The sequence below is a fragment of the Electrophorus electricus genome, chromosome 16 (genome assembly GCF_041902795.1).
Source record: "Electrophorus electricus isolate QZ-2024a chromosome 16, ASM4190279v1, whole genome shotgun sequence".
Classification (NCBI taxonomy): Eukaryota; Metazoa; Chordata; class Actinopteri; order Gymnotiformes; family Gymnotidae; genus Electrophorus; species Electrophorus electricus.
The window spans coordinates 17,272,748-17,297,973 of NC_137512.1; the positions used below are offsets into that span (position 1 = coordinate 17,272,748).

The 25,226-nt window shown below is 43.3% G+C and overlaps 1 protein-coding gene across 7 annotated transcripts in view; it reads right to left on the reverse strand.

The window, feature by feature from the left end:
* Positions 1-25,226, reverse strand: part of rapgef2b (Rap guanine nucleotide exchange factor 2b) — an 83,256-nt gene that overhangs the window by 28,349 nt on the left and 29,681 nt on the right. For 6 of the 7 annotated variants that reach the window (XM_081698672.1, XM_026999348.3, XM_035532103.2 and 3 more), the window contains exons 4-7: positions 18,994-19,077; positions 10,645-10,720; positions 8,454-8,621; positions 5,260-5,277 (exon numbers count right to left, since the gene is read on the reverse strand). In XM_081698672.1, the coding sequence (XP_081554798.1) occupies positions 5,260-5,277; positions 8,454-8,621; positions 10,645-10,720; positions 18,994-19,077 (346 nt within the window). The remainder of the gene's footprint in view (positions 1-5,259; positions 5,278-8,453; positions 8,622-10,644; positions 10,721-18,993; positions 19,078-25,226) is intronic. The other variant, XM_026999346.3, reaches the window with a different exon arrangement.

Sequence of the window (25,226 nt, forward strand, 5' to 3'; positions counted from 1 at the left end):
TCCTCCCGAAACACACCCAGGTAAGCGCTCGTATACATACACAATCGCCTCCCCTGCATGCAAGTTACTGCCTGCGGTCCCACCCACTCATGACCCTCCAATACTCTCATGACGAAAGTGAGTCCACCCCCACCCCCTTCCTCCCCAACCCCCACCCCCTCTAACACGCTCGACTGCTCACTCTCTCGCCCTCTCCCCGTCTGTCACTGGCTTCCTCATTTATTCTCCAAAAACAGCATTCAATCAAGATACACAGATATTCAAATTTGTCCAGTGATCTGTGCTTCACTTGTCCTTTTTATTACAATGCACATATGTGTCCAAGCATGCATGTGTACACACACACACACACACACACACACACACACACACACACACACACACACAGTATCTCTCTCTCTCTCAAGCACATGTATCCCCTTGAGAGGCTCTTGTTTTAAGATTGAGGAAAGGGCCTTGATGTGTAGACTTGGCCCTGGCATGACATCCAATATAATAATAATAATGAGCTTTTAAATAACAAAGGAAGAGAGAATACTGGTGCATGACAGGTGAACAATTCCCATGGCCTGACTGCCACGGCGGACGTGGAATCTCGGGTCCACGGCGGAAAGGAGAGTAATCGATCAAAGATGGTTTTACACGGCAGGGAAAGTAGAGTTTATTCTCTGTGACAAGGCCACCAAAGATGCCCGAAATCTTTTTATGAGCAAATGACAAGACCCAAAATAAATGTGCAGTGTAAACATTACTGAAGGACTCTGCACACTGGTCATGCCTCACTAATGGAAGCATCTAGTGGATGTGCAATAACCATCACTTCACATGACTAGTTGCCGTGGGCAAACCTGCTACAGGACAGACATAGCACTTAAATATATTCTAAGAACTAATCGCCTTGCTGCTTGTAGCTATGCATAAAAAGGGACTAAACAATAAGCCGAATAAAGAAGAATCAAAATATAGTACAGTAGCAAAAGTAAGCATATTCTGATTTAGGATAATCAAAGGCTATGCAGTTATTTCCAGGTTGCTAGTAAGAAGCATGACAGCAGCTTAACCAAATCCCACAATACGGTCATGGTCTGTATATGGGACTGTAAGTGCCCTGCTTATGTCTCCTGCACAAACATGGAGTGTGTGTGTGTGTGTGTGTGTGTGTGTGTGTGTGTGTGTGTGTGTGTGTGTGTGTGTGTGTGTGTGTGTGTGTACGCCTTGCCTACAGAGGTGCCAAGAGTTAACAGACATGTTGACATTAAGGGGGGCAATTCTGGCATGCTTCCAGCACCATGCTGGGACCACACTACTACATGATGACATCATCCCAATGATGTAATGCTCGACAAAATAAGCTCAGGTGCTGGCGAGGGCTGTCACTCAGGCAACCACTGTCAGAAAAGGTGGGGGTGAAGCAATCATTGCGTCACCGTGGCAACGGGGTCGAGTCTAGGGACAGCTTGCTGTTACCCAGAAGGCTGTTAAGGAACAATTGAGGCTGTTATGGTTAGGCTCATCCCAACCATGGCTGTCTGCAGGGCAGTGGAGGAGCCCAGTGATTTAAACTGAAAGGAGATACAACAGCGCAGAGAAAGGACTGCACACCTATGAGCTCTTGGGCTGCTGAATAGCTGGGAGCTTGTTGAGTCATGCTGGTTAGTGTTGTAGGCCATAGCAACTGATGGAAACCCTTAAAATGAATAACAATTGCTTTTGCTTTACTATTCCACACATTACTGCTGATTTATTTTACAAGGCATTCTGGTATTTCTAGGTCTCCTTGCCTGATGGGGGTCATAAAGATTAATTTAATAAGTGATGGCGGCTATGGGCTGTTAGTTGTTCACTGATTTTATGACTGTGTGGGCTTTGATGGATCACATGACTATATTTGGCCTCCGAAGCATAGCATAAGGGCCATCAAAGCTCATTATTATCGCTGAGATGACAAGAAGACACAAACGAGCACACACACTCATGCATGCATGCAGACGCATATGTACAATGTACTGAGAGAGGGTCACAAGAAGAGTAAACATAAAAGCTCCAGATCTCTATAACATAGAAAAGGAAACGCTTTTGCGTTAATGGCTCGAGGTTTAAAAAAGATACATTCCTAATATTAAGTCAATCAACCCCAGAGAGAAGGACTGGCTTGGCCTCTCTCTCACACACACACACCCCACCCACCACATCAGACATGTAGAGAGAGGGAGACAGGGAGAGAGAGAAAAAGAAGGGGGGAGGTGGTGAAAGAGAGAGAGAGAGAGAGAGAGAGAGAGAGAAGCATACCTCCCCAAACAAAAAGAGTAAGAGCACAAGCTCTTCCTGATCACTCTGCTCAGTTCTACACCTAACATCTCTTCTACCTGCAAGATCAATAACCGCTTCACCTTTAAATTGTGATTAGTCATAACTTTTTCTTTTTTTTTTTAATCTAAAAGTCTGCCTGAGAATGGATTCTAGACTGGCCAAATGTTCCCATTACAAAAAACATGCTGTGAATTACTGCACATGGGAGCAACTGAATTAAAAGCCCTTAGATTGAAACCATTCTCATGGCATAAACAAACTCCACTGAGGATTAATTAACTGAAGTTGGTACAAAACAAACTGATTAACCTGCCCATTCGCAATAAGGACGCCAAAAGCGTCTGCTTCCTGAACTCATCTGCATACTGAGAACTTGTAAACAACTCTCTCAGCATAATTAATTAGCAAGCAGAATGATGAACTAGATGACATCCTTGTCACATGACATGGTGGGCATGGCAATGAAGTGCCCAGTGCCTTAACACATCAGTGCCAAAGTGGATCTACTTGCCAAATAGTCAACAAACAGGAGGTCAGAACTCTCTCTATATCAGTGCAATGTATACAACTGCCTGCTAGCACGTTAGCCAGGAGAGCTCAGCTTATTTATGTTTATGAAGTCATGCCTGTGCTGGATGTTTTTCAGTGTACCACAAACAGAAGGTGTGCTTCCTATTACATAGGAAGCTACGGTCTAAGCTGGAAGGCCAGCAAGTCTCTACAGCATAATGCTATCTTAAGGCTAGGAAGCTAAGGCTAATGGGCATAAAGCTAGCACGGAGTCTCACGGCACGCTTATCAAAGTGGCTGATTTCCCAGACCACCTGCAGGAGGTCACCGCGTCCGCAGGCATTCCCCCACCCCTGCGGACATCCCGTCAAAGCGCAAACGCGTGGAGAGAGGATTTCCTCTCAGAGCAAGGGAGTGGAGTGCCACTCCTTAAAGGAAGAGACGGAAGTTAGTCCAAATGAACAATGGCTTGGTGATATCCGACCCTGTTTTGAGCATAGTTTAAGAGGTCAGACAAACACAGCATGCGTGAGAGATGCCTTTTAACCAAAAGTAGGTCAGGGCCATTTAAATGCATTAGTATTTGCTGCATATATGCACGTGCACATGTGTGCAGGCACACACAATCTAGCACATCAAAAGTGTGGCTCAGACATGAATTATTTATATTTTAATTTCTGCAGTGAACTGAAAATTAAAACAGTTATATATAATGCTTGTTAATAAATCATAGACTATAATGTTCGAATTTTTGCATTTGCTGTAAACTGTGTTAAATATACACTCCCACAATAATGTCCTTATATTCTCTGGAACACAGTGCGAAATTTAAATGTTTATCTTGCATAAATGTGTTGTACTACTTGACGTCATCTGACTGGGTATATAACAACAGGACCCTGCTTAAAAACAATCACACCGTCAATCAGTAACCGACACACTCGTGTAGAGACAGAAAAACGAAGCTTGTCTGAAGTGAAAGAGGATCAAGGGTGAAGCTGAGATAATGACTGGTTCAGACAGAGCTGGAGTCAGAAGCAGAGAGTCAATAATTCATACAGGACAGATTATGCTCTTCCTTTTCTCTCTCTCTCTCTCTCTGTGTATGGTGTGTGTATCTCATGTGCGCACACACATACATGCAATCCGCCCTTCTTTGACCCCTTGTGTGTCTGTCCACATGCACTGGCTAAAGTCATTGCTATAGAGTGATACCAGCAACCAGCCACACCCCCTTTGATTTGAGAGCAGACAGGTATTTTAACTGTGGTCAGTATACCATCACTACATGCCAGGATCACGACCAACTCCGCACAACCTGCGAGATGGTCTGCAAATTCAAAGGAGTGAAACAAACACTACATGGTAATGAAGAGCTAAGTGTGTACAGGGAATGCACAGTGAGCATCTCGAAGGAGATTTGAAAGCTGAAGGGAGGTGTGGCTGTAGAGCAGAGGCTAGTCATGCGTCAGATAATGTACCCTGTCATATGTTCAAAGGATTATTTCTTAGGTGTGCCTTTTTGTGTGCGCGCGTGTGCATGCCTGTGTGCGCAGAATAAATCCTTTACGGCTTTTGTGTCTCAGTGTAGTCCAATGGTGCAACAGCACCAATCACAAGGGACAACTCTAAAAATAGAACCTGCTCTTCACAAGAACACCTGACAAGTCTCTCTCTCTCTCTCTCTCTCTCTCTCTCTCTCTCTCTCTCTCTCTCTCTCTCTCTCTCTCTCTCTCTCTCTCTCTCTCTCTCTCTCTCTCTCTCTCTCTCTCTCTCTCTCTCTCTCTCTCTCTCTCTCTCTCACACACACACACACACACTTTGCCTCCCTGTAGTTCCTGATACATATTTTTTCCAGTCATTAGATTCAGTGAGGACTGAAGAACACAGTATAATCATCAGCAGTCCACATGAAGAGCTGTAGCACATATACAAACACATGTATGCCATGTCCCTCCTTAGCAGAGGCTAGAGTCTGGCTGTTAGCGAGCAGGTTAGGATCTTTATCAGACTCCACAATTAAGATTAGCCTTGCTACAAACCGTCAAAACGCTGCTATCTCTGACTATAGGCCGCTAGCTTTGACAAAACCATGCCTTCTTCCGCTTGATCCGCTGTGATTTTTGAGAGCAGTGTCTGCAGACTAACACTATGTCAGCAGTTAGCACTGATTGAAACTTACAACCAGCACAGCCAGAGCTTACCAACAGGAGCTAGCGTTGGTAACAACAACAACAACAACAAAAAAAGCATAACATTTAATAATACTGTATAAGTTTATATGTAGACACAGTTATAAATGAATAAAGTAGCCTTCCGTAAGAATGTTATCCATTACCAAAGAATCATGAAACCATAGCCAAGCAAGGATATGCTCTCTTGGAGGGAGACAGACAGACAGACAGAGAGAGAGAGAGTAACAGTGAATAAGTACAATACCTGAGCTTTAACGCATTCCTGAAGTGGGCCAGAATGAGGTGAGAGCGGAGGAGAGAAGCAGAGAAGATGACCGTTATAAACAGGAGGGAGAGTTAGTCAGAAGAAGTACAGACACAATTAGCACAGCTGAGTCCTGCAGAGAAGCACTTTGCAAGTCATAGTACGGGAAGAGAAGAGGGACATACTCTTCGTAAAGGCTCAGCTATCTCTATAATGGCAGGCTGTAGGGGACAACAGAGGGCAGTACAGGACACACGACACACACACACAGCGTAATACAATGCAGAGACACAGGAGCATTGCACAAAATGTAATGCTACCACAAACCCAAATTATAAATGGGCCCAGACACATTAGGATGGAAGAGACTGAACTAATTATGTGCCCAAATTGCTCAGAAATCCAGCTCAAAATGCCGTGACTGTGCTTGCCTTAGGGAGTTCATTTAGTTGTTCAACAATTAACACTGATTGGCTTAGAGAGAGACAGACAGTTACTGTGATGAGGCCCATTTGCAGCCCAAAACAGGACACTATCTGTGAGGTGGCTCTGTGGATGCAGCCTGTTCCTCTCCAACGCCATTTTAAAACATGCAGCGTTAAGACTGCCTCTCTCACTCAACTAACATGCAACAATCACATTCCGTCCTTTGCCTGGGCAATTTGGGTGAAGCTTAAAACTGCTATTTCTATAGTTTAATTTAAACTTCAGACCCTATTGCTCTGCAGCCTAAATACAGTGATACAGGGATACAGTGGGATCCGCAAATGAGGTTCCCATGGTGGGCATCTCGGGCTGCTGGACACATTTTACATTCCCACTTTTTGGAATGACCATTCTGTCAGCGCAGAGATCAGGAGAGGCACCCAAACATGGTCATCTGCAGAAAGAGCAGCGTAGATGCACGTTTGAGCTCTAAATCACTGTGGCCCAGCCCTGAAGTAAAGAATCAATGGACTGTGTGAAAAGTGCATTGTTTTTTGCTTTGTGAGAGGTTGAATAATGCTTGTGTGTTTCAACTACTAAAAAATTCACTGATCAAAGATTATTTTTTATTCCCTACTCAAATCTATGCCAGACAATGTCTGATGTTTTATAACGTTATCAAATTCTACCAGATTAGGATGCTCTTCTCCCTGTGCCAAGGCACAAATAAATGTAGAGGTTGACTTGCCTGGGCCCTGCCAGAACCTCCCACTACTAGCCACAGAAGAAGCCTTTCCACAAAGCTCCCCAAGTCTAGTCTGTTTGTGGGAAGGGAATACATGGGGGGTGGGGGGAGTTCTTAGGAAAGTTTTTAAATACCAGCCCATTGAAAAAGGAAGCAGAGCATTCCCAAACAAGCAAGGGAACACGGCCAGTTTTCCTTTGGGAATGAGAGGAATTCGAGGAATGGAGAAGAGCAGAATTTTGGGGGAGGAGAACCCAGAGGAATGTGCCTACAGGAGTTCTCATTTCAGATGTGCATACCATAACTGCACAGAGCACTGGCCAAAAAAAACCTCTATATCCTACAGGCAAAGGACAGGCATGAAAGAGCAGCTCCTCGGCTCTCTTTTCAAGGATCGGTCCAACCCAATCGACCACAATCTAAACCTAAATGAGATGCTCCAGTGGAACAGAAGACAGAAATTAATGTTTTCATTCTCCCTCTCTCTCCAATTCTCAGTCTCTGTTTGCAAAGGAAGATGCAGACACGTGAAATGTTCTCAGACATGAGAAATGATCTTCCTCCTCCCTCCAGTACTTCATAAATGCCACCTGTCCAATAAGGATGCCTGCCCCTCGAACTCGTACTGGGTTTGAAGGGGATGAGAGTGTAATGGATTAGTGAAAGTGAAATATGCCTGTGTGAAAATAAGCCTCATACCCTCTCTGTATTCACTGCACAGAGCTGGAGCATGGTGATTTTGGTTGGGCAAACACCACACACAAAACAACACACACACACACAGCATCACAGTTTGACAAGGTGCATGGTGGTGACTCGGAGCAGAAACTGCCGGGACTGACAGAATCTTTTGCCAGCATAACAGTCCTTCGAACAATGGACAGGCACAGCAACAACCAGGCCACCTTGAAAGGAGTGAATACAAAATTAGGCACAACATAGAGCTAACAAAAAGACCAAGGAAGGAAAACCAATAGGTATACAGCAATAAAAAATATTAAAACGTAAGTAAAGAACATCTGACAAACTAGATAGCTAGTGACACAAATATGGCAAGCTACAACAAACCCCTGAGATGGAGAGAGGGATTATGGGAACACAAAAATCAAAAAGGCAAGAAATAAAAATAAAGTATAAGGCTAACCTGTGTTAGCATGGGAAGATGAAAGAACGGACAAGGTGCAGTAGCACCAAAGAAAAGCTAGCAAGTGAAAAACATTTCAAGAGCAGGGAAAGCAGACAAATGGAGCAGAAAGTGTGTGTGTGTGCACGCATTTACATGCCTACATGTGTGCGTGTGTCATACCTGAACTACAATCAGTGCATTATTACCTACAGTACACCTGCCATTAGGTTTGCTCATATTTTTTCTAGTGTTTATCCATAATGTTTCCGCCATTCCCATCCAACATTTCCGCTATTAGATGGTGATCCTGAAGTTATTTAAAATGCTCTGCAGATTTATGCCATGTTGAAATGTGCACAGATTCCTTTCACATGTCAGTACATAACTTCGGGCATGTTTTTGATACCACAGTTAACTTTCAGGGGAACTGTCACCTAGCACTTCACCATATACATCTATTTGTGTTTTTCCCCCTAGGTAATTACTTTAGACCAATATTTTAGAAGCAGCCTGCACAAAGAAAGTGTAACGTTTGTAGTATGTGGTTTGATCATATATCTGCTAAAGAAGATGGAGCTACTGCAAGGGTATGCAGAGGTGTGAGCTAGGCTCTTAATCGTAAAGTATTCAAATGCGATTTCAACCTAAATGCAATTTACTGCTATGCTCAGGAAGTCAAAGTACAGAAATGTACACAATATTAGCTCTCTAGCTCTGATAGGCTGTCACAATTGGTATTGTTAAGATATACGCCATTCAGGGCTCATTAAGGAAATCAGTTTTACACAACACAAGTTTAACAGACCACCACATTGTAGGCCAAGCAACGCAAACCAAGGGACACGGCAAGGGGAAAGCTCTCTGCCAGGAATGCCAAGGTAGAGGTGCAGGACTGACCGTGTGGTATCCGCGGGCTACTGGTGGCTTGCTTGCAGGGTACGGGTCCACGGTGTCGATGATGGTCTGCCGCTCGCCCTTCTGGTTGATCTTGCGGAACCTCCGGCGGGACTGTCTGTGTGATGCCTGTCGCTGGAAATACTCCTCATTCTCATCCATATAGTCCACCTGCCAAAATGAAGAGAGACAAATGATTCTCTCGCTCCCCTTCTCCTTCTCTCCCTCCCTCTCTCCTTCTCTCACTCGCTCTCCCTTCCTCTCTCCCTTGCTCCCTCTCTCTCTCTCTCTCCCTTGCTCTCTCTCTCTCTCTCTCCCTTGCTCTCTCTCTCTCTCTCTCTCTCCCTTGCTCTCTCTCGCTCTCTCTCTTCCTTGCTCTCTCTCTCCCTTGCTCGCTCTCTCTCTCTCTCTCTCCCTTGCTCGCTCTCTCTCTCTCTCTCCCTTGCTCGCTCTCTCTCTCTCCCTTGCTCGCTCTCTCTCCCTCTCTCCCTTGCTCTCTCTCTCTCCCTCTCTCCCTTGCTCTCTCTCTCTCTCTCTCTCTCTTACTCTCTCTCTCTCTTACTCTCTCTCTCTCTCTCCCTTGCTCGCTCTCTCTCCCTCTCTCCCTTGCTCTCTCTCTCTCTCTCTCTCCCTTGCTCGCTCTCTCTCCCTCTCTCCCTTGCTCTCTCTCTCTCTCTCTCTCTCTCTCTCTCTTGCTCTCTCTCTCTTACTCTCTCTCTCTCTTACTCTCTCTCTCTCTCTCTCTCTCTCTCTTTTCCCTGGCTACCCCCCGCCCACCTTTCTCTCTTGCACTGCGTAAAAATAGCAGTGGGTGTGTGAGTCTGTCTGTACCGCATGCAAGGGAAAGAGAGGGAAAGAGAGTGTGAGTGTGCATACGCATATGTGAGCTAAGCCGAGCCTCAGATGCCTACGTCAAAGGGAGAACACGCAAGCGGAGAAGGGGAAAACGGGAAAAAGAGGGGAGGATGCATTCTGTGTTGAGTGCAGGATGTCTTAAGCAGACCCAGCAGGGGGCTGGCGAAGACCCCACACCCTCGCCCATCAACTGCAGGTGCAGTAGACGTGCTTGGTTGAAGCTGACCCTGCACACAGACGATGTTCTGTTGCATCACCATGTTCTTAGTTCAGAGTGTTTCAAGGCAGTGTGAGAAAATGCTTTATTTCACAGTCTTATGCTATTGCAAGAATGGGCTTTGTGCATAGTAATAATAGCTTCACTGCAGTCAAAATAAATGTAATGGTTATTTATTGCTACCAAATGTAGCATTTTTTTTAAAGTTGGGACATGGTGGAGAGGCACCATCAACTTGGGATACAAGATTGTACAGAAGTTCTAGCCAGGGTGAGGAAACAAGATTTAGTCAGTTAAGACCTCTCCATCACTATCTCAATCATCTTTTCTCCCTCGAGGCTCTCACCCTCACACGCCCACAAACACCCACACATACTCTTTCCCTCTTTACTTTCACTGCAGCCTCACATTTCTCACCCCCTCCGCCTTTTGGGATTACACATCAAATCTCTTGCTACCTTACCAACCGCTGCTATGGCAACTGCCAGCGAACATCGAGCAGAGGGAATATATCCGCTCTGTGAACGAGCATGAGCCTGAGTGTCCATATCCTGCCTCGGATCACAATTACAATGCCAAATCAGCCAGTAACACCACACCAGGAAGTCTACTACCTCCAGCTGCAGCAGGTGTAAAAAACTGACTGGGCTAAAAATTACATAGAGTCTGAATATTACCCATACTTGCATATGTGCACGTGCGCACACACACACACAAATAATCTTTCTTATATGTCTCCGCAACCCTCTAAAATAAATACACATCATCAACAATCATCACTGTGGACATAATAAACTAATAACTTGTTTTGCATCTCAGCATGGGAACTGAAGAGAGCATATTATAAAATCCTGGATCTCATTTGGGTTCTACTAGGATCTCAGCACAGACAGGAAGCCATAGTGACAATCTAACCGATTTCAAAGAGATCAACATAGATGATTGGAACGCTTAGGGAAGGGTGAAACACCAGCCAAAAGGTCAAATTTGCAAAGGTAATTAAGACATATTAAAAATAATTTGGCATTTAGGTGCAGCTAAGAATGTTTTTGCGCATGCAAGTGTATTGTACGTATTCTACAGTGAATAGCGTGAGCACACGCAGGTAACAGGAGCACTCACCACAATCATTTCGGATGGCTCCAGAACGATGCACTCACATCCACGACGCAAGCTTCCTGCGGAACGCTTCCCAAAACTAGGCGAGGAGAAGGAGAGACACACAGAGATTAGAGTCCTTACCTGGACCATGGAAGCATTCACTGAGATTTTGGAAAGGAAAGCAAATAATGAAAGCTGTACAAACTTCAAGTGTGGACTCCAGACCTTGTGAATGAATGTTGGTACACAGGCACATATAAACCACACACCTCCACCCACCCAACCCAACAGAAACACATTCACTGTAGTGTTCCTCAGCTGGGGGAGGTTCCAATTGGTGCAGGACTACCCCCAGACTGGACAAGTCCACTGCCTGACATCACAGAGCTTGTGAAGGGAACCCAGTGCCCCGGGAGATCGGGTATGTGAGAGGTTCCACAGGAAAGAGCAGGATGGAAATACAGAGGCAACCCACATGTGGAAATACTGGGAGGGGTAAATAAGAGCACACACACACACATACTGACACACACTAGAGACACACAATCCACCCTTTATAAAAGTAATTGCAAAAGGCACACTGTTACCAGTCATATTTAAGAATCTCCAGGAGAAAACACTGTTCATCAGGCTAATCAAGAGAGCCAATTTTAATTGCTGACTTAGGCAATAAGTAATATTCTTGAGCCATTTATTCTACTTTTTACAGTTAAGCTGTGTTAATGCTATTGGTAGCCTCTTTTGTCACTGTTTTGTTTGGCTCAGAGGTTTACTGCTGGTAAAGCACTTTTCTTAAACAGGAATGAGCTGACCAAGAACACAAAAGTCCAGAGCTCACACACGTGTGCACACACAAACCCCTCACTAGAAGAGAAGACAGCACCAGTGCTAACTCAACCAATTTGATATTACACTGACCAAAGACCATGGTTAGCACCACTGAACTCAACCTTAATAAATGAGAGACTGAGTGTATGAATAACCAGGGACAAGGGAACATTATCAGTAGAATGTTTCAGGTAAATGGATAAAGAAGTTAATTAAAATGTGAGTCTATATTTTCTATATCATTTAAATGTACCTAGATTCCACTGAATATGTTATGTGTACTGTATGCTATACTCCATTTCAGTGTAAATTATTGTGGGGCATTTGTAATGCATAGACCTGACCTTGCATCAAGTAGCGTTATAGCCTATATATTACTTTATTATATAGTACTATATTAGCTAGAAGCTGCTTGGTAAATATGTCTGAGGCTGATATAAAGTGTAATCTGACCGACTGCCCTACCATGATGTCACAACTCATTTTGGCTGTAAAAAGATTAACCACAAAGAAATTACTTGATATTACATGACTTCTGAATCTTGCTTTCATATTTTAAGAAGGTCGCAGAGGAAAATACTGGCTCAGGGTCTGCAGTCTGACGAATCAGAGATAATTCCAATTACTGTGCTGACACTGTAAGCACAACAGTCCTTAATATAAATTAAAAAAAAGTGAAAAAAGGTTATATTGGATGGACACCTGGTTGTATGAGTGTACAGACACCTGGTAAAAGCTGACAGGTCAGCATCCCAGCATACCTTTGGTATTTGTTCCTTTGCTATTTATGCTCTTCTCTTTGTGACCACACAATGTGAGGTCCTCCCTCCACTTTCAATTTCAGATCACAAGTAACTGCGGCCCACTGATTTACCTGTCCCACTCTGGTTTACCTGCCACCCTTACAAGGTTCAGATGGAGAAAAAAAACTATTACTCACACACACTATACACTATCACTCCCAAAACACAATTAGCAAGTGATCACACTTTCAAATCACACTTTTTGAGCATCAGGCTTTGTGTAAAATCATGGATTTTTAAGAAATTTGAAGTCCAATAAAGAAATATAGTACCAGTTCAGAAGCAGGAATAAAAAAGGTGTGAGGGAAAGCTGAGCAAATTTATGACTCCAGCTGCACATGCACATTATTTGGCCACGGAATTCAGAGGAATTTAGACCAGATTTGTTCCTTTTTTTCCCTTCCTCCCAAGAGACACACTGCCAACCCCACCAGCTTCTGCAGTCCATGTTACACAACATCCCTGGTGTCTGGAATGGGATTTGGTGACGACAATCACCCACACCCACCCAAAGCAATCCACACTCCCACACCCACACCTACACACTCCCTTCCTCTCTCTGTCTGTCTCCCTCTCTCTCTCACACACACACCGCCACCCCCACATACCTACACACCCACCCACCAAACAGCCCTATAGGTCACCAAAATCATTGAAGTCTCCCAAAAATATTTAAGCCAATACAAGATTAAAGATTCATTAGGCAAATGCTGACAGTGGAAAAGTAAGGGAGGGGAAAGTGGAAGGGTGCCTGTGGGTATAAGGAACATGTGAATACAGCAATAAGGCAAGAACCCAAAAGACACACAGCAGTCCAACAAAGCACCAGCTGCATGAACAGCAGAGAACATTCAGACTCAGCAACTTCGCCCACAGCACAGACACTCCAGACCCAGGACCTTAACCCATAGCACAGACACTCCAGACCCAGGACCTTAACCCACAGCACAGACCCTCCAGACCCAGGACCTTAACCCATAGCACAGACACTCCAGACCCAGGACCTTAACCCACAGCACAGACCCTCCAGACCCAGGACCTTAACCCACAGCACAGACCCTCCAGACCCAGGACCTTAGCCCATAGCACAGACCCTCCAGACCCAGGACCTTAGCCCATAGCACAGCCCCTCCAGACCCAGGACCTTAACCCATAGCACAGATACTCCAGACCCAGGACCTTAACCCATAGCACAGATACTCCAGACCCAGGACCTTAACCCACAGCACAGACCCTCCAGACCCAGGAACCTTAGCCCACAGCACAGACCCTCCAGACCCAGGACCTTAACCCACAGCACAGACCCTCCAGACCCAGGACCTTAACCCACAGCACAGACCCTCCAGACCCAGGACCTTAACCCACAGCACAGACCCTCCAGACCCAGGACCTTAACCCATAGCACAGATACTCCAGACCCAGGACCTTAACCCACAGCACAGACCCTCCAGACCCAGGAACCTTAGCCCATAGCACAGACCCTCCAGACCCAGGACCTTAACCCACAGCACAGACCCTCCAGACCCAGGACCTTAACCCATAGCACAGACACTCCAGACCCAGGACCTTAACCCACAGCACAGACCCTCCAGACCCAGGACCTTAACCCACAGCACAGACCCTCCAGACCCAGGACCTTAGCCCATAGCACAGACCCTCCAGACCCAGGACCTTAGCCCATAGCACAGCCCCTCCAGACCCAGGACCTTAACCCATAGCACAGATACTCCAGACCCAGGACCTTAACCCACAGCACAGACCCTCCAGACCCAGGAACCTTAGCCCACAGCACAGACCCTCCAGACCCAGGACCTTAACCCACAGCACAGACCCTCCAGACCCAGGACCTTAACCCACAGCACAGACCCTCCAGACCCAGGACCTTAACCCACAGCACAGACCCTCCAGACCCAGGACCTTAACCCACAGCACAGACCCTCCAGACCCAGGACCTTAACCCATAGCACAGATACTCCAGACCCAGGACCTTAACCCACAGCACAGACCCTCCAGACCCAGGAACCTTAGCCCATAGCACAGACCCTCCAGACCCATGACCTTAACCCATAGCACAGACCCTCCAGACCCAGGACCTTAACCCATAGCACAGACCCTCCAGACCCAGGACCTTAACCCACAGCACAGACCCTCCAGACCCAGGAACCTTAGCCCACAGCACAGACCCTCCAGACCCAGGACCTTAACCCACAGCACAGACCCTCCAGACCCAGGACCTTAACCCACAGCACAGACCCTCCAGACCCAGGACCTTAACCCACAGCACAGACCCTCCAGACCCAGGACCTTAACCCATAGCACAGACCCTCCAGACCCAGGACCTTAACCCACAGCACAGACACTCCAGACCCAGGACCTTAACCCATAGCACAGACCCTCCAGACCCAGGACCTTAGCCCATAGCACAGACACTCCAGACCCAGGAACCTTAGCCCATAGCACAGACACTCCAGACCCAGGAACCTTAGCCCACAGCACAGACTCTCCAGACTAATAGCCACAGCCCACACCACATATTTCCAGATCCAGCACCTTAGCCAACACCACAGACCCTCCAGACCCACAGCATATCAATCTGCATAGCACTGCACATTAAAAGACTTATTTCACACCAACTAGCACCAGTATATACACTGACAATATGAATTCATGTCTGAACAAATTTCAGTAAGAATGACATTAAAATAGACAAAATAAATCGGTAGATTTTAATGTATGGACCTTAAACAGATTTACAAGCAACATAAGTAAGCAAATTTACATCAACACTTTCAAATCTATTGCACACAAAGACATATGACATAACACTATACCTTTCTAAGATGATCCTTCAAGGGAAACCTTCTTTAAGAAGTGCAGTCTCAGTTCAAACCCTAACAAACTACATTTCCACTTGCAGGCATCTTTCTAGGTCGAACACTTCCAGCTAACTCTCTCTCTGCTGGGTTCTCCAGAGCTGCTTGCAGTCAGAACAAACACAAGCTTCAAACATCCTGTGTACACCCCATATAATATCTCAGCCCATGCTACTCAGTCAGCTGCATTCATGTCACGGGAGTGCCTGGTAGCCTTGTGCATAGGAGATCAAGTGTGTGCAAGAGTGTGCACTTCTGCAACTGGGCAATGCACCACAAACTGACCGGAGTCAAAATTCCAGCCAGCCTCTCACTACCAGGAAAAGGCTGAGAAGGCAGGGCTAACCTCTGTCCACTAAAATAAAATGACCTTTCAACTTCTACTCCAAACACTACATAGAAAAAGGGTGGGAAGATTCAGAAAGAGACTGGGAAAGAGGAAGAAAGAGGGAGGGAGAAATAAAGACCAAAAAAAAGAAGCGAGCCAGCTACAAAAATAGCTCACAGTCTTGTGCACCAATGAAAAATAAGCAAGGCGACATCATTCTTAAGGTGAATAAATTTGGTCATCTACTTATGCTTTGGTGCTTGTTGGATTTTGCTTGTTTTTTGCTTTAATTTAGAACAATCATGGTCTTGTTTGCTCTTCACAATTCACAAAACGTTTCTCTCTCTCACTTTAAAATCCTTCTAAGACCAATTTTCTAACCCAGCCACATGGTAGAAGAGCCTGTGTCTTTAAATTTACAACATTTGGTAGACACTCTTTTTCCACAGTGACTTACATATTTATCAGCATGACCGTATGCGTGCTACGTGGGTATTGAACCCATGACCTTGATGTTAATAGCACATTGCTATACCTGCTCTGAAAATTTAAAAAAGGACGTTTGTTATCCATCTGTCAGATGTGTTTTCCTACTGACACTTTTGCTTTGACACCCAGGCTAACATATTATTTATGAGCAAAGTGTTTCACCACAAGAAGAATCTAGCTACAGTACATCTATGTACCTATAGTTACTTTTCAAGGTATTGTACTGAAGATGGTCATTTGAGTATCACAAGAACACTACTACCGGTTCTTGTATCTATGAAAGCGAGCCTATAAATACCACTTTGTAAATCACAGACCGGACCTTTAATACACGGTCAAGTGTAAAACAATCCATTTCCTTGTACATCAGCCGATCTTACAGTCACTAAAACAGGAACTGATTTTCCCAGATCAATTAGCCCAGCTATGCAAAGCTATGTTGTTGCAACCTGATGTACATTTACAGAATTTAGCTGAAGCTTTTATCCAAAATGACAAAGTTATGACCTCACAGTGGTGGGGCTTGAACTGGCAACCTTCCGATTACTAGTCAAGTACCTTAACTTGACGTACAGGGTGGTCTGCACTAAGCATCCTAAAGACACAATTATGCATGACAATTTCAAAGTCACACTATGTAAAAACAAAGTTCTTCCTTCCAGATCAAACACAAATATATATTCAGGCATGTGCAGTTATGTGCAAAATAATAGCAGTCCAACATCACTAATGTATTTCATTACTGATTTGGGCAGAAAAGATAATACAACATGGGAAAAATTAATGACCAGGTGTAGCGAGTAATGAGCAACCAACAGAATCAATAGTCATGACATGCACGCTGCTAATTGTGTGTTACTGACTCATTTAATGAAAGGAGCGTGTTCAAATTAATAGCAGTGCAGAGTTCAATTAGTGAGGTCATTCATTCTATGAAGAAACAGGTGTCAATTATGGCCCTTATTTAAGGGCAGCAAATGTACCTGCTGGTTTTAGCCCTTGCTCAGTGAGTAAAGTGGGTCGTTCCAGACATTGTACCGAAGGAGAAAGAACTTTGATCAAGAAGTTGATTGGAGAGGGGAAAACAAAGAAGTGCAGAAAATAATTGGATGCTCAGCTAAAATGATCTCAAATGCTTTAAAATGGCAAACAAAACCCAAAACACGTGGCAGGAAAAGAAATACTACCATCTGCGTAGATCATAGAATAACAAGAATGGCAAAGAAGCATCCAATGATCAGCTGCAGGGAAATCAAAGAAGGTCTTCAGTTACCTGTGAGTACTGCAACAATCAGAAGATACCTACATGAAGCCAAACTATTTGCAAAAAACCCTCGTAAAGTACCAGTGCTGAAAAAAAGACATGTTGAAAAGGTTACAGTTTGCCAAAGAACACATTGACTGGCCTAAAGAGAAGTGACAACATTCTATGGACAGATGACAGCAATATTTTTCTTATTGGGTCTAAAGGCCACAGACCCATAAGCACTGAATTCAAGCCACAGTACACTTTGAAGACTGTAAAACATGGAGGTGCAAGAATAATGGTTAGGGGATGTTTCTCATACTTTGGAGTCGGACCCATTTATCGCATACCAGGCACCATGGACCAGTTTGAATATATCAAAAATACTGGAAGAGGTTATGTTGCCTTATGCTGAAGAAGAAATGCCCTTGAAATGGGTGTTTCAGCAGGACAACGACCCCAAACACAGCAGCAAGCGGGCAACATCCTGGTTCCGGATTAACAAGATTGATGTTATGAAGTGGCCTGCCCAATTGCCAGACCTCAATCCAATTGAGAATTTGTGGAGCGACATCAAAAATGCTGTTTTTTGATGCAAAACCCAGGAATGCAGAAGAACTGTGGAATGTAGTCAATCAGCTTGGGCTGGAATATCTGTTCGCAGGTGTCAGATGTCAGTTGTCAGTTGACTCCATGCCACATAGATATAAAGCAGTTATCAGAAATAAAGGTTATACAACTAAATATTAGTTCAGTATAAACTTTCAGTTTATACTGTAAATATTCAAGTTTGTAAATTGAATGAAGACGCTACTATTTTTTTGAACATCCCATTATTCTTTCTTCTCCATTTTCAGTTTAAAAATTTATATTGAAAACATATATTGATATATGTTTCCATTTGAAATTGAATGGGCAGTGCTCCCAGTGCCTTTGTGTATATGGAAATAAATGCTATTACGAGGATTGAGCTTTTTCTCAGTTGTTTTAAACACACTGCTATTATTTTGCACATAACTGTATGTGGAGAATTAAATAGTTTGACTTCTCACAATCTCACACTTCAGCCTGGGTGTCTCACATACTTCAGCACTAGCAGCAGAAACATCCAATACTGTTACTTACTTGAAACATGTAATAAGACGTTCCGTTTGAACAACAGAATAAACTGAATATCACCTTTAATTAGGCTCTAAATAACACAGCTCATTCTGGGCTCCCTTTTTTGTTAAAGATTTGCCAAACACAGGTATGTTACAGTAACGTGATTTTAAAAGGAGACTATTGAACTACTGAATTTAGCAGAGAACATACAGTGCTGGGAGAAAACCCCACAGTCATCAGGCACAGAACAGAGCTGTAATCACTTCCAACATTAAGCTACACATGTAACTGATGAAACTTTGGACCTGGAATCCAAATCTAGACTTGGATTTGACCACACTATTGTCAAACCTGACTCAGGGCAAAAGGAGGATGGAAAATCTGTAGTACCTGAACCTTGCATGCTGTGATTTGAATAACTGTGCTCTATTTGACTGCAAAAAAAATCAAGACGGCATTTGGCTTCTGGAGCTTACACTATAGCATTTAAGTTTGCTACAGTAGATATTACATACTTCTTTAAAAGACTTCTTAAAGATGCCTTTGTGTAGAAACAAGGCAAAGTCTCCATTTGTCTCCATGATGAACTATATGCCATGCCAAGGTACATGCAGACATGGGCCCTGGGCTCTGCTATAGAGCTTCATCTTGAATCTCAAAGTGACGGCGGCTCACAGGCAGATGTGAGAAAAGACATACCTGGATCTAGGCAGGAACATGGACTCTTTGATGAACACAGATCCAGAGAGCAAAATGTACCAGCAGCTGCCAATATCATCCGGACTGAGAAAAGGAGATTGAGAGAAAGAGAGAGAGATGGGAGTATTAATAAATGAGGCATAGAGACAGTAAGGGTATGGAGTCCTACAATCCCGGAAAGAGGGTGAGATAGTTGTAAACTCCTAGTAACCCATATGATTTACTTTACTGTGAAACACTCCTACATACAGTAACAGTATTCGCACACACGTGCACACACACACACACACACACACACACACACACACACACGCACGCGTTTTCTGGCTTATGAGAGCAGTTGAGTTATGCAACGATCATGGTGTCCCTTGCAATTACTTTAAATGAAAATGAAATGTGACAGAAAAGTACATTCGGGATTTAACAGAAACAAATGATTTATTGTAACTAGTCTGACATTCTGCTGACCAGTGAAGGACCTTTCCATTAAGTCATCTGAGAAAACTTTGAATCATGGTTGTCTGACTCGGCACAGGAAACAGTTACTGTGGTCACACACCAAAACCCTCAAGCTCAAACTGATGCAAGTATAGCTGTCATTGCAATTCTGGTCAAGGGGTCCACAGATATTTTTGTGAAAATCATAGATCCCTAGAAAGTTATGCATTTCTAGTTTGCTGGTACTGTCCAGGAATAGAAGGCAGAGAAAAGAGAAGACTTTAAGGTTTTTGTTATAGGGCTACTGCAAAGGAAGGAGCCAAGCAAACAGTCAGAAGTAATCTAGGAAACTATTAATTACATCCACCCTCCTCCCCCACACACAGTTAAATATAGCAGCACTAACAGAAGAACGTGTGTGTGTGGTGTGTGTGCGCGCGCGCTTTTTGTGCATGCGATTAAAAGAAACAGCATAAATGACACACAGCTCCATAAATACTTATTTTATGGGTGTCAGAGACCAGGCTTGACTGACGAAAGAGGCCTCTAGGCCAGTGGGTCAGTGCCAGCCTGGCTAGACAGTTACTGACTGGCCCCACCCACCTGCCCCACCTCCTCCAGAAAGCATTGAAGGCAGGGATCCGAAGAGTAATGACCAGTAATGACTAATGAGCAGGGCCCACTTATGTCCTCATGAAGATCTGCCCATGTGCAGTACTAAAGGGCACACAACATACAATGTCTGAAAATTCTCAATGGTTGCTCAGCGGTTGCTTGTCACACTCCGTCACTGTTCGCTGTTGACAAATTAACAATGATAGTCGTCACCTAGCTGCAACTTCCAAGTTTAAAATCTTTTTGCACCACTGCATTATATCAAAATCGATAACCCAAACATGGACAACTCAGTCCAAGAGACTTGAGATTAGCATTATATATATATATATATATATTTTATTTTATTTATTTATTTTTTTTTAATGAAGTTGTTCTTAGTTGGGGAGCTGACATCTTTTTCACATCTAGTAAACATAAATTCAATATTTTAATCTGAGGTAACAGAGTTATGGAAATATTTCTCTCCTTACTAATTTATCAATGAATGGTTGGTACAATATTTATAAAATAGTCAACATTAAGTAGTTCATTTCAAATTCAAAATGTAAGAAAGGTCTAATATAAACAATGAACATCCCACAACGCTGTCGATGCAGCACTTCCTGTGTGCTGTCACGCCACCAAACACCGTCAAACTGTGGGAGTGGGGCTTTCCACATCATTATCTTAAAAGGTATGGTGAAACGCGGGATCAGAAGAGTATCATATTTTGTAAGCCAAGTTTCATTATTTTCAAAATTATGGCAGAGACAGGTTCTGTCTTTGGATGCAAAGTTGCAAAAGGAGAAAATGTGAGCCTTCCAAAGGATCTGAATATCAGCGAGAAATGTGTGCAGTTTATTTTTAAAAATCGCACCGTTCCAGCCAAATCTTCAGAAAAAACCCCGTTTGCAGTAGCACTGTTTTGTTAATTTCCAAGCCACTGTTTTGAAACTTTTTTTTTAAGATGCCACAAAACATATACTGAAGCCCAACACTGCTCTATCCATTTATCCCGGGTGTATAGCGAGTACGAGCAAACGTTGGTCAACTGATGCATTTATTTGTGTTTCATCCATAATATTAGGCATTTTATATGGTTCGGGTATGTTGACTGTGGGGTTGTTCACGACATGGATATAACGTTTTGATTTGGTTTTATGGGGAATTCTTTGTTCTTTTAAAATGTATTTTGTTCTTTTAAAATCATGCATTGTCACATCAATGTATCACATCCTATATGCTGCACCTAACAGGAGGGGTAACCTTAGTATACAGTTAAATATAGTATAGTATTAGTTATGAATTAGATGCATTTCTCCAGAGACTTTCTATCAAAGTGTTTAGTCCTAATGGCACATCTGGATGTTTATCGTTACGTGGAATCTTTGACAAACAAAGTACATGGTGAGCAGGTAAGCTTGAGCTGCAGGCAAGCAGTGGACAGAGGTGGGGCTTAATTTCATATTCATAGATCCACACATACTAAATGAAGAAAAAGTCTAGTTACCGCTAAGATACTTTTAGGGCAATAGATTTCTTCTTGGAAATAACTTTAAAAATATGTAATTCTGATAAACAGAAATGAATTTTTAGAGCTTTAATCAATGACAAGAGAGGGACTTTAATGGAAGGGGGTCATCTGAATCTTTTTCTTTCTTTCAGTGAACATGACCATCTCCTTGGTTTTGGATGTAACTAAGACTAAGGTGGGTTTCTTATCACTGAAAAGCTGAGACACGTCTGTTGAAGGTGGCAGACGCTACAGCTTGCTCCTGATTGTTGATGTTCAGACTGAGACACTGAATTTCAAGTTATGACCTCCATAACAGCTTGGGGCATATATTTTATTTATTCAGAAGAGTAAATCTTTTGTTAACATTCACAGGCAATATAGCCATTGACAGCATTAGGTGGCAGGACGTGACGCATTGAAGCAGTTAATTTGGACTCCTCTTCAAGGGGCGTGGCAATGTAGTGACATTGTAAGTGCCATATCGAGGAGTCCCAGTGGAAAGCTAGGAGTGTATGTGGAACCATACATTACCACCACCTCACACCCATGAGGTTTTAGCCAATGACATTCTTCACTACACACTCTGAGCTGTAGGAGGGGCTTGACGTCTTTCTTCAGTTCCTTGTCACGGCAATAATGTGTATCCATAAATGTTAGCCATATATGAAGCAGGCTGTTCTCTAGTTAGTGTCATTCATAATTACTGTTCGTACCACACTCCAGAGTTCGGCACATGTCAGCAATGTGTCTGAGGCCAAAAGATTTTTGGCCAAAAAACACTTCTCACTTTTTAAATTCTAAGGCTCCTGGTTCAAGGACCACTAGAGACCTCCTTGAATCTGGCTCCTCAAGACCAATTGACATACAAATGCATGTACGCGCTCACACGCACATTCATGTGCACGCACATACGTGCGCACGTGTTCACATGACGCCCTTGTTACATTTCCGCAACAGCATTAATGAGGCAACTCCAGCACACTGCCACAGCAGGAAGGTCTGCCTCACTCTTTCCCCCCTCGTTCCCTCGCTTCATCTCTCCTCCGCTCTGCCGCATTCATGCCACCTTCCACCGCCTCTTTGAATCACTCTCCCGCTTAGAAGCAGGCAAAAGCAAAACACTCAATTATTAATCAGCAGAATGCAGAGACACGCACAGAGAGAGCAGGAGACAGAGACACAGTCAAAGAGAGAGAGAAGAAACAGAGAACAAGAATGAGTGATGGTCACACAGAGAGAAAGCAAGAGAGTGTGGGATTGTGAGGGTGTCTGTTTAACAGTCACAGTGAATGACTGCGCAGTTACTTTACCTTCAACTTTTTCAAAAGACAGACTAACATTTCCATCTATTATCGTCTACTTGTTGGGTTTTTGTTCTTCATGTTAATCCCTTCACTGGTGGTCCCCATCTCTTTAGTGTCTACTAATGTTCCAAAAATGGACATGGTCATGATTCCTTCCTTCTAGATCTCTCTGTCTTTCCGTGCAGAAAGGAGGATTGCATGGAAAACCCTTTGGCTAAAAATGCATCCTATAAATGCGTTCCACTGCAACCTCGCATGCCACTTCTAGCATGTTTATAACCATCATGCAATGATGGATATTTAAGACAGCGATGAGCCTGGCATTGCTAACCATAACATTGCTGACCAAACAGCTGTCTATTTTGGACTTAGATGTAAAGTTAGCTGAAAATGGCTGTTTGTTTGGTTGTTTGCTTGCTCACTGAATGCACCTTTCAACGTTCGCAATGACACTGTAACAAATACTAACATTGTAAGTGAATTTATAATAAAGTTCTTAAATATATATATGAAAGATGTAGGTTTCTGTAATTTTTCCCCCACTGCCTGTGACAACCCCCCAAATTCTTGCAACTCCCAGTTTGAAAAATACTACCCAAAATACACTTTGACTTATACATATTTCAGAAACCAATTAAAAGTTGTTTTTTTATTCAAATGTTTTTTTCTCATAAGTAGTGTACTGGCTATGCTAAGTTCATGCAACCCAAAAGTTTAATTACTAGACACATGTCATTCTAGAAATGTGAACACACCCACCTGTCTGCACTACAACCTTTCCTAAGATTCATAACATACGGTCAATTAGGAGATGTTATATTTTTACTTTTGGTTCTGACATATAAGGAAGTACAAAGACACTTGTAAAATGTTTCCATTAGAAATTAATTCATTTTCACCATTGGCTTTTTTTAAATTGTCAATTAATGCCATGATACTGTGAAACTGATATTTTTAGACTGTTATTATACTGTGAAAATTTCCAACCGTAACATTACTAAGAAAGTAAGAGAGAGGGGGAGAGAGAGAGAGAGAGAAAAAAAATCTTCAGACTGAACTAGGTCACAGACACATTTTTGCAACGCTCATCAAATGCACAGAGACAATCCCAGATCCCCTCAGGAAAAGAGCACAGGACATGGGGGGACCCAGGGATGAGGGGACAAACTCCCAGAGAGAGGACGAGTGCAGATGGGTGTGCCTGCAGGAAACATCCATAAAATAAGACTCAACACAAGAGAGTTATTTGTTAGATAATAGCTTAATATTTTATTTAGATATTCTGAATCAAATCATTGTTTGTTTATTTTTTATTATGCTCACTCTAACATCCCTGAATAATTCTATCATGTTATTTCACACCAAAATAACACGTTCATTTTCAATGTAGCACAATGCTATTTACTGATTCTTGGCTGCACTCCAAAATGGAAAAAAGTTATTATTTAGTAGTATTTTGCATTACTTTGGTGTGGGTCACTGCACTAAAAATGTAAACATGAATATATAGACTCAGCCTGTTAGTATGCTCTATGAGGGATGTGCATACATGAGTGTGCGAGCTCTGAATTCCAGTGGGGCTACAAGGGAAAACAGAGCTGCTAAGAGGCACGAGGTGTGTGTGTGTGTGTGTGTGTGCGTGCGTCCGTGCGTGCGTGCGCACATGCGCATTACACCAGTGTACAGAATGATGAATCACCAAAAAAACTACTGAACAGCACTCAAATGCTGCCTGGACATGTGCACGCACACACGCACGCACACACACATACACAAAAAAGAATGCACGCAGGTACACACAGAAACACGCATGCAGGCGCACACATACACACGGGTATGTGCGCAGGTCGAGTATGGTTACACATTAAAGTAGGGTTTTAATCACATTACCATTCATTATAGTCAGTGAAACTGTAACTGACATTTCGACATTTGGCAGAAGCTCTTATCCAGAGTGACTTACAATTTCAACCATGTTGCAGAGGTTGGCAACTGTAGTCTTAGTTTTCTTGCCCAAGGTATTTGTATTGGTATAGCGTGGTGCCCTTGCCCAGAAAGGGGACTGATTCCCAGATGGGAGACATTGTTAAACACTATACCAACTACATTTAAACAATTAAAAAGCTACTTTGTTATATATCCTTTCAATACAACATTATCTAACATGAAATCTAACCATTATGCAACACAGTTTTGATAAACTTATTGCATACACAGAAAAATCCTTTTAAATTACTGTGGGGTTTTGCAAGTATTCATTCAGAATAATGCATGCTTTATATGATTAAATGATTTATGTCTCATGTCCATATCTTTTGTGTGTATTGTGTGGAAAAAGCTTGAGGGAGCAGCTAGCTAGCCGTTGCCGTAGCAGCAGC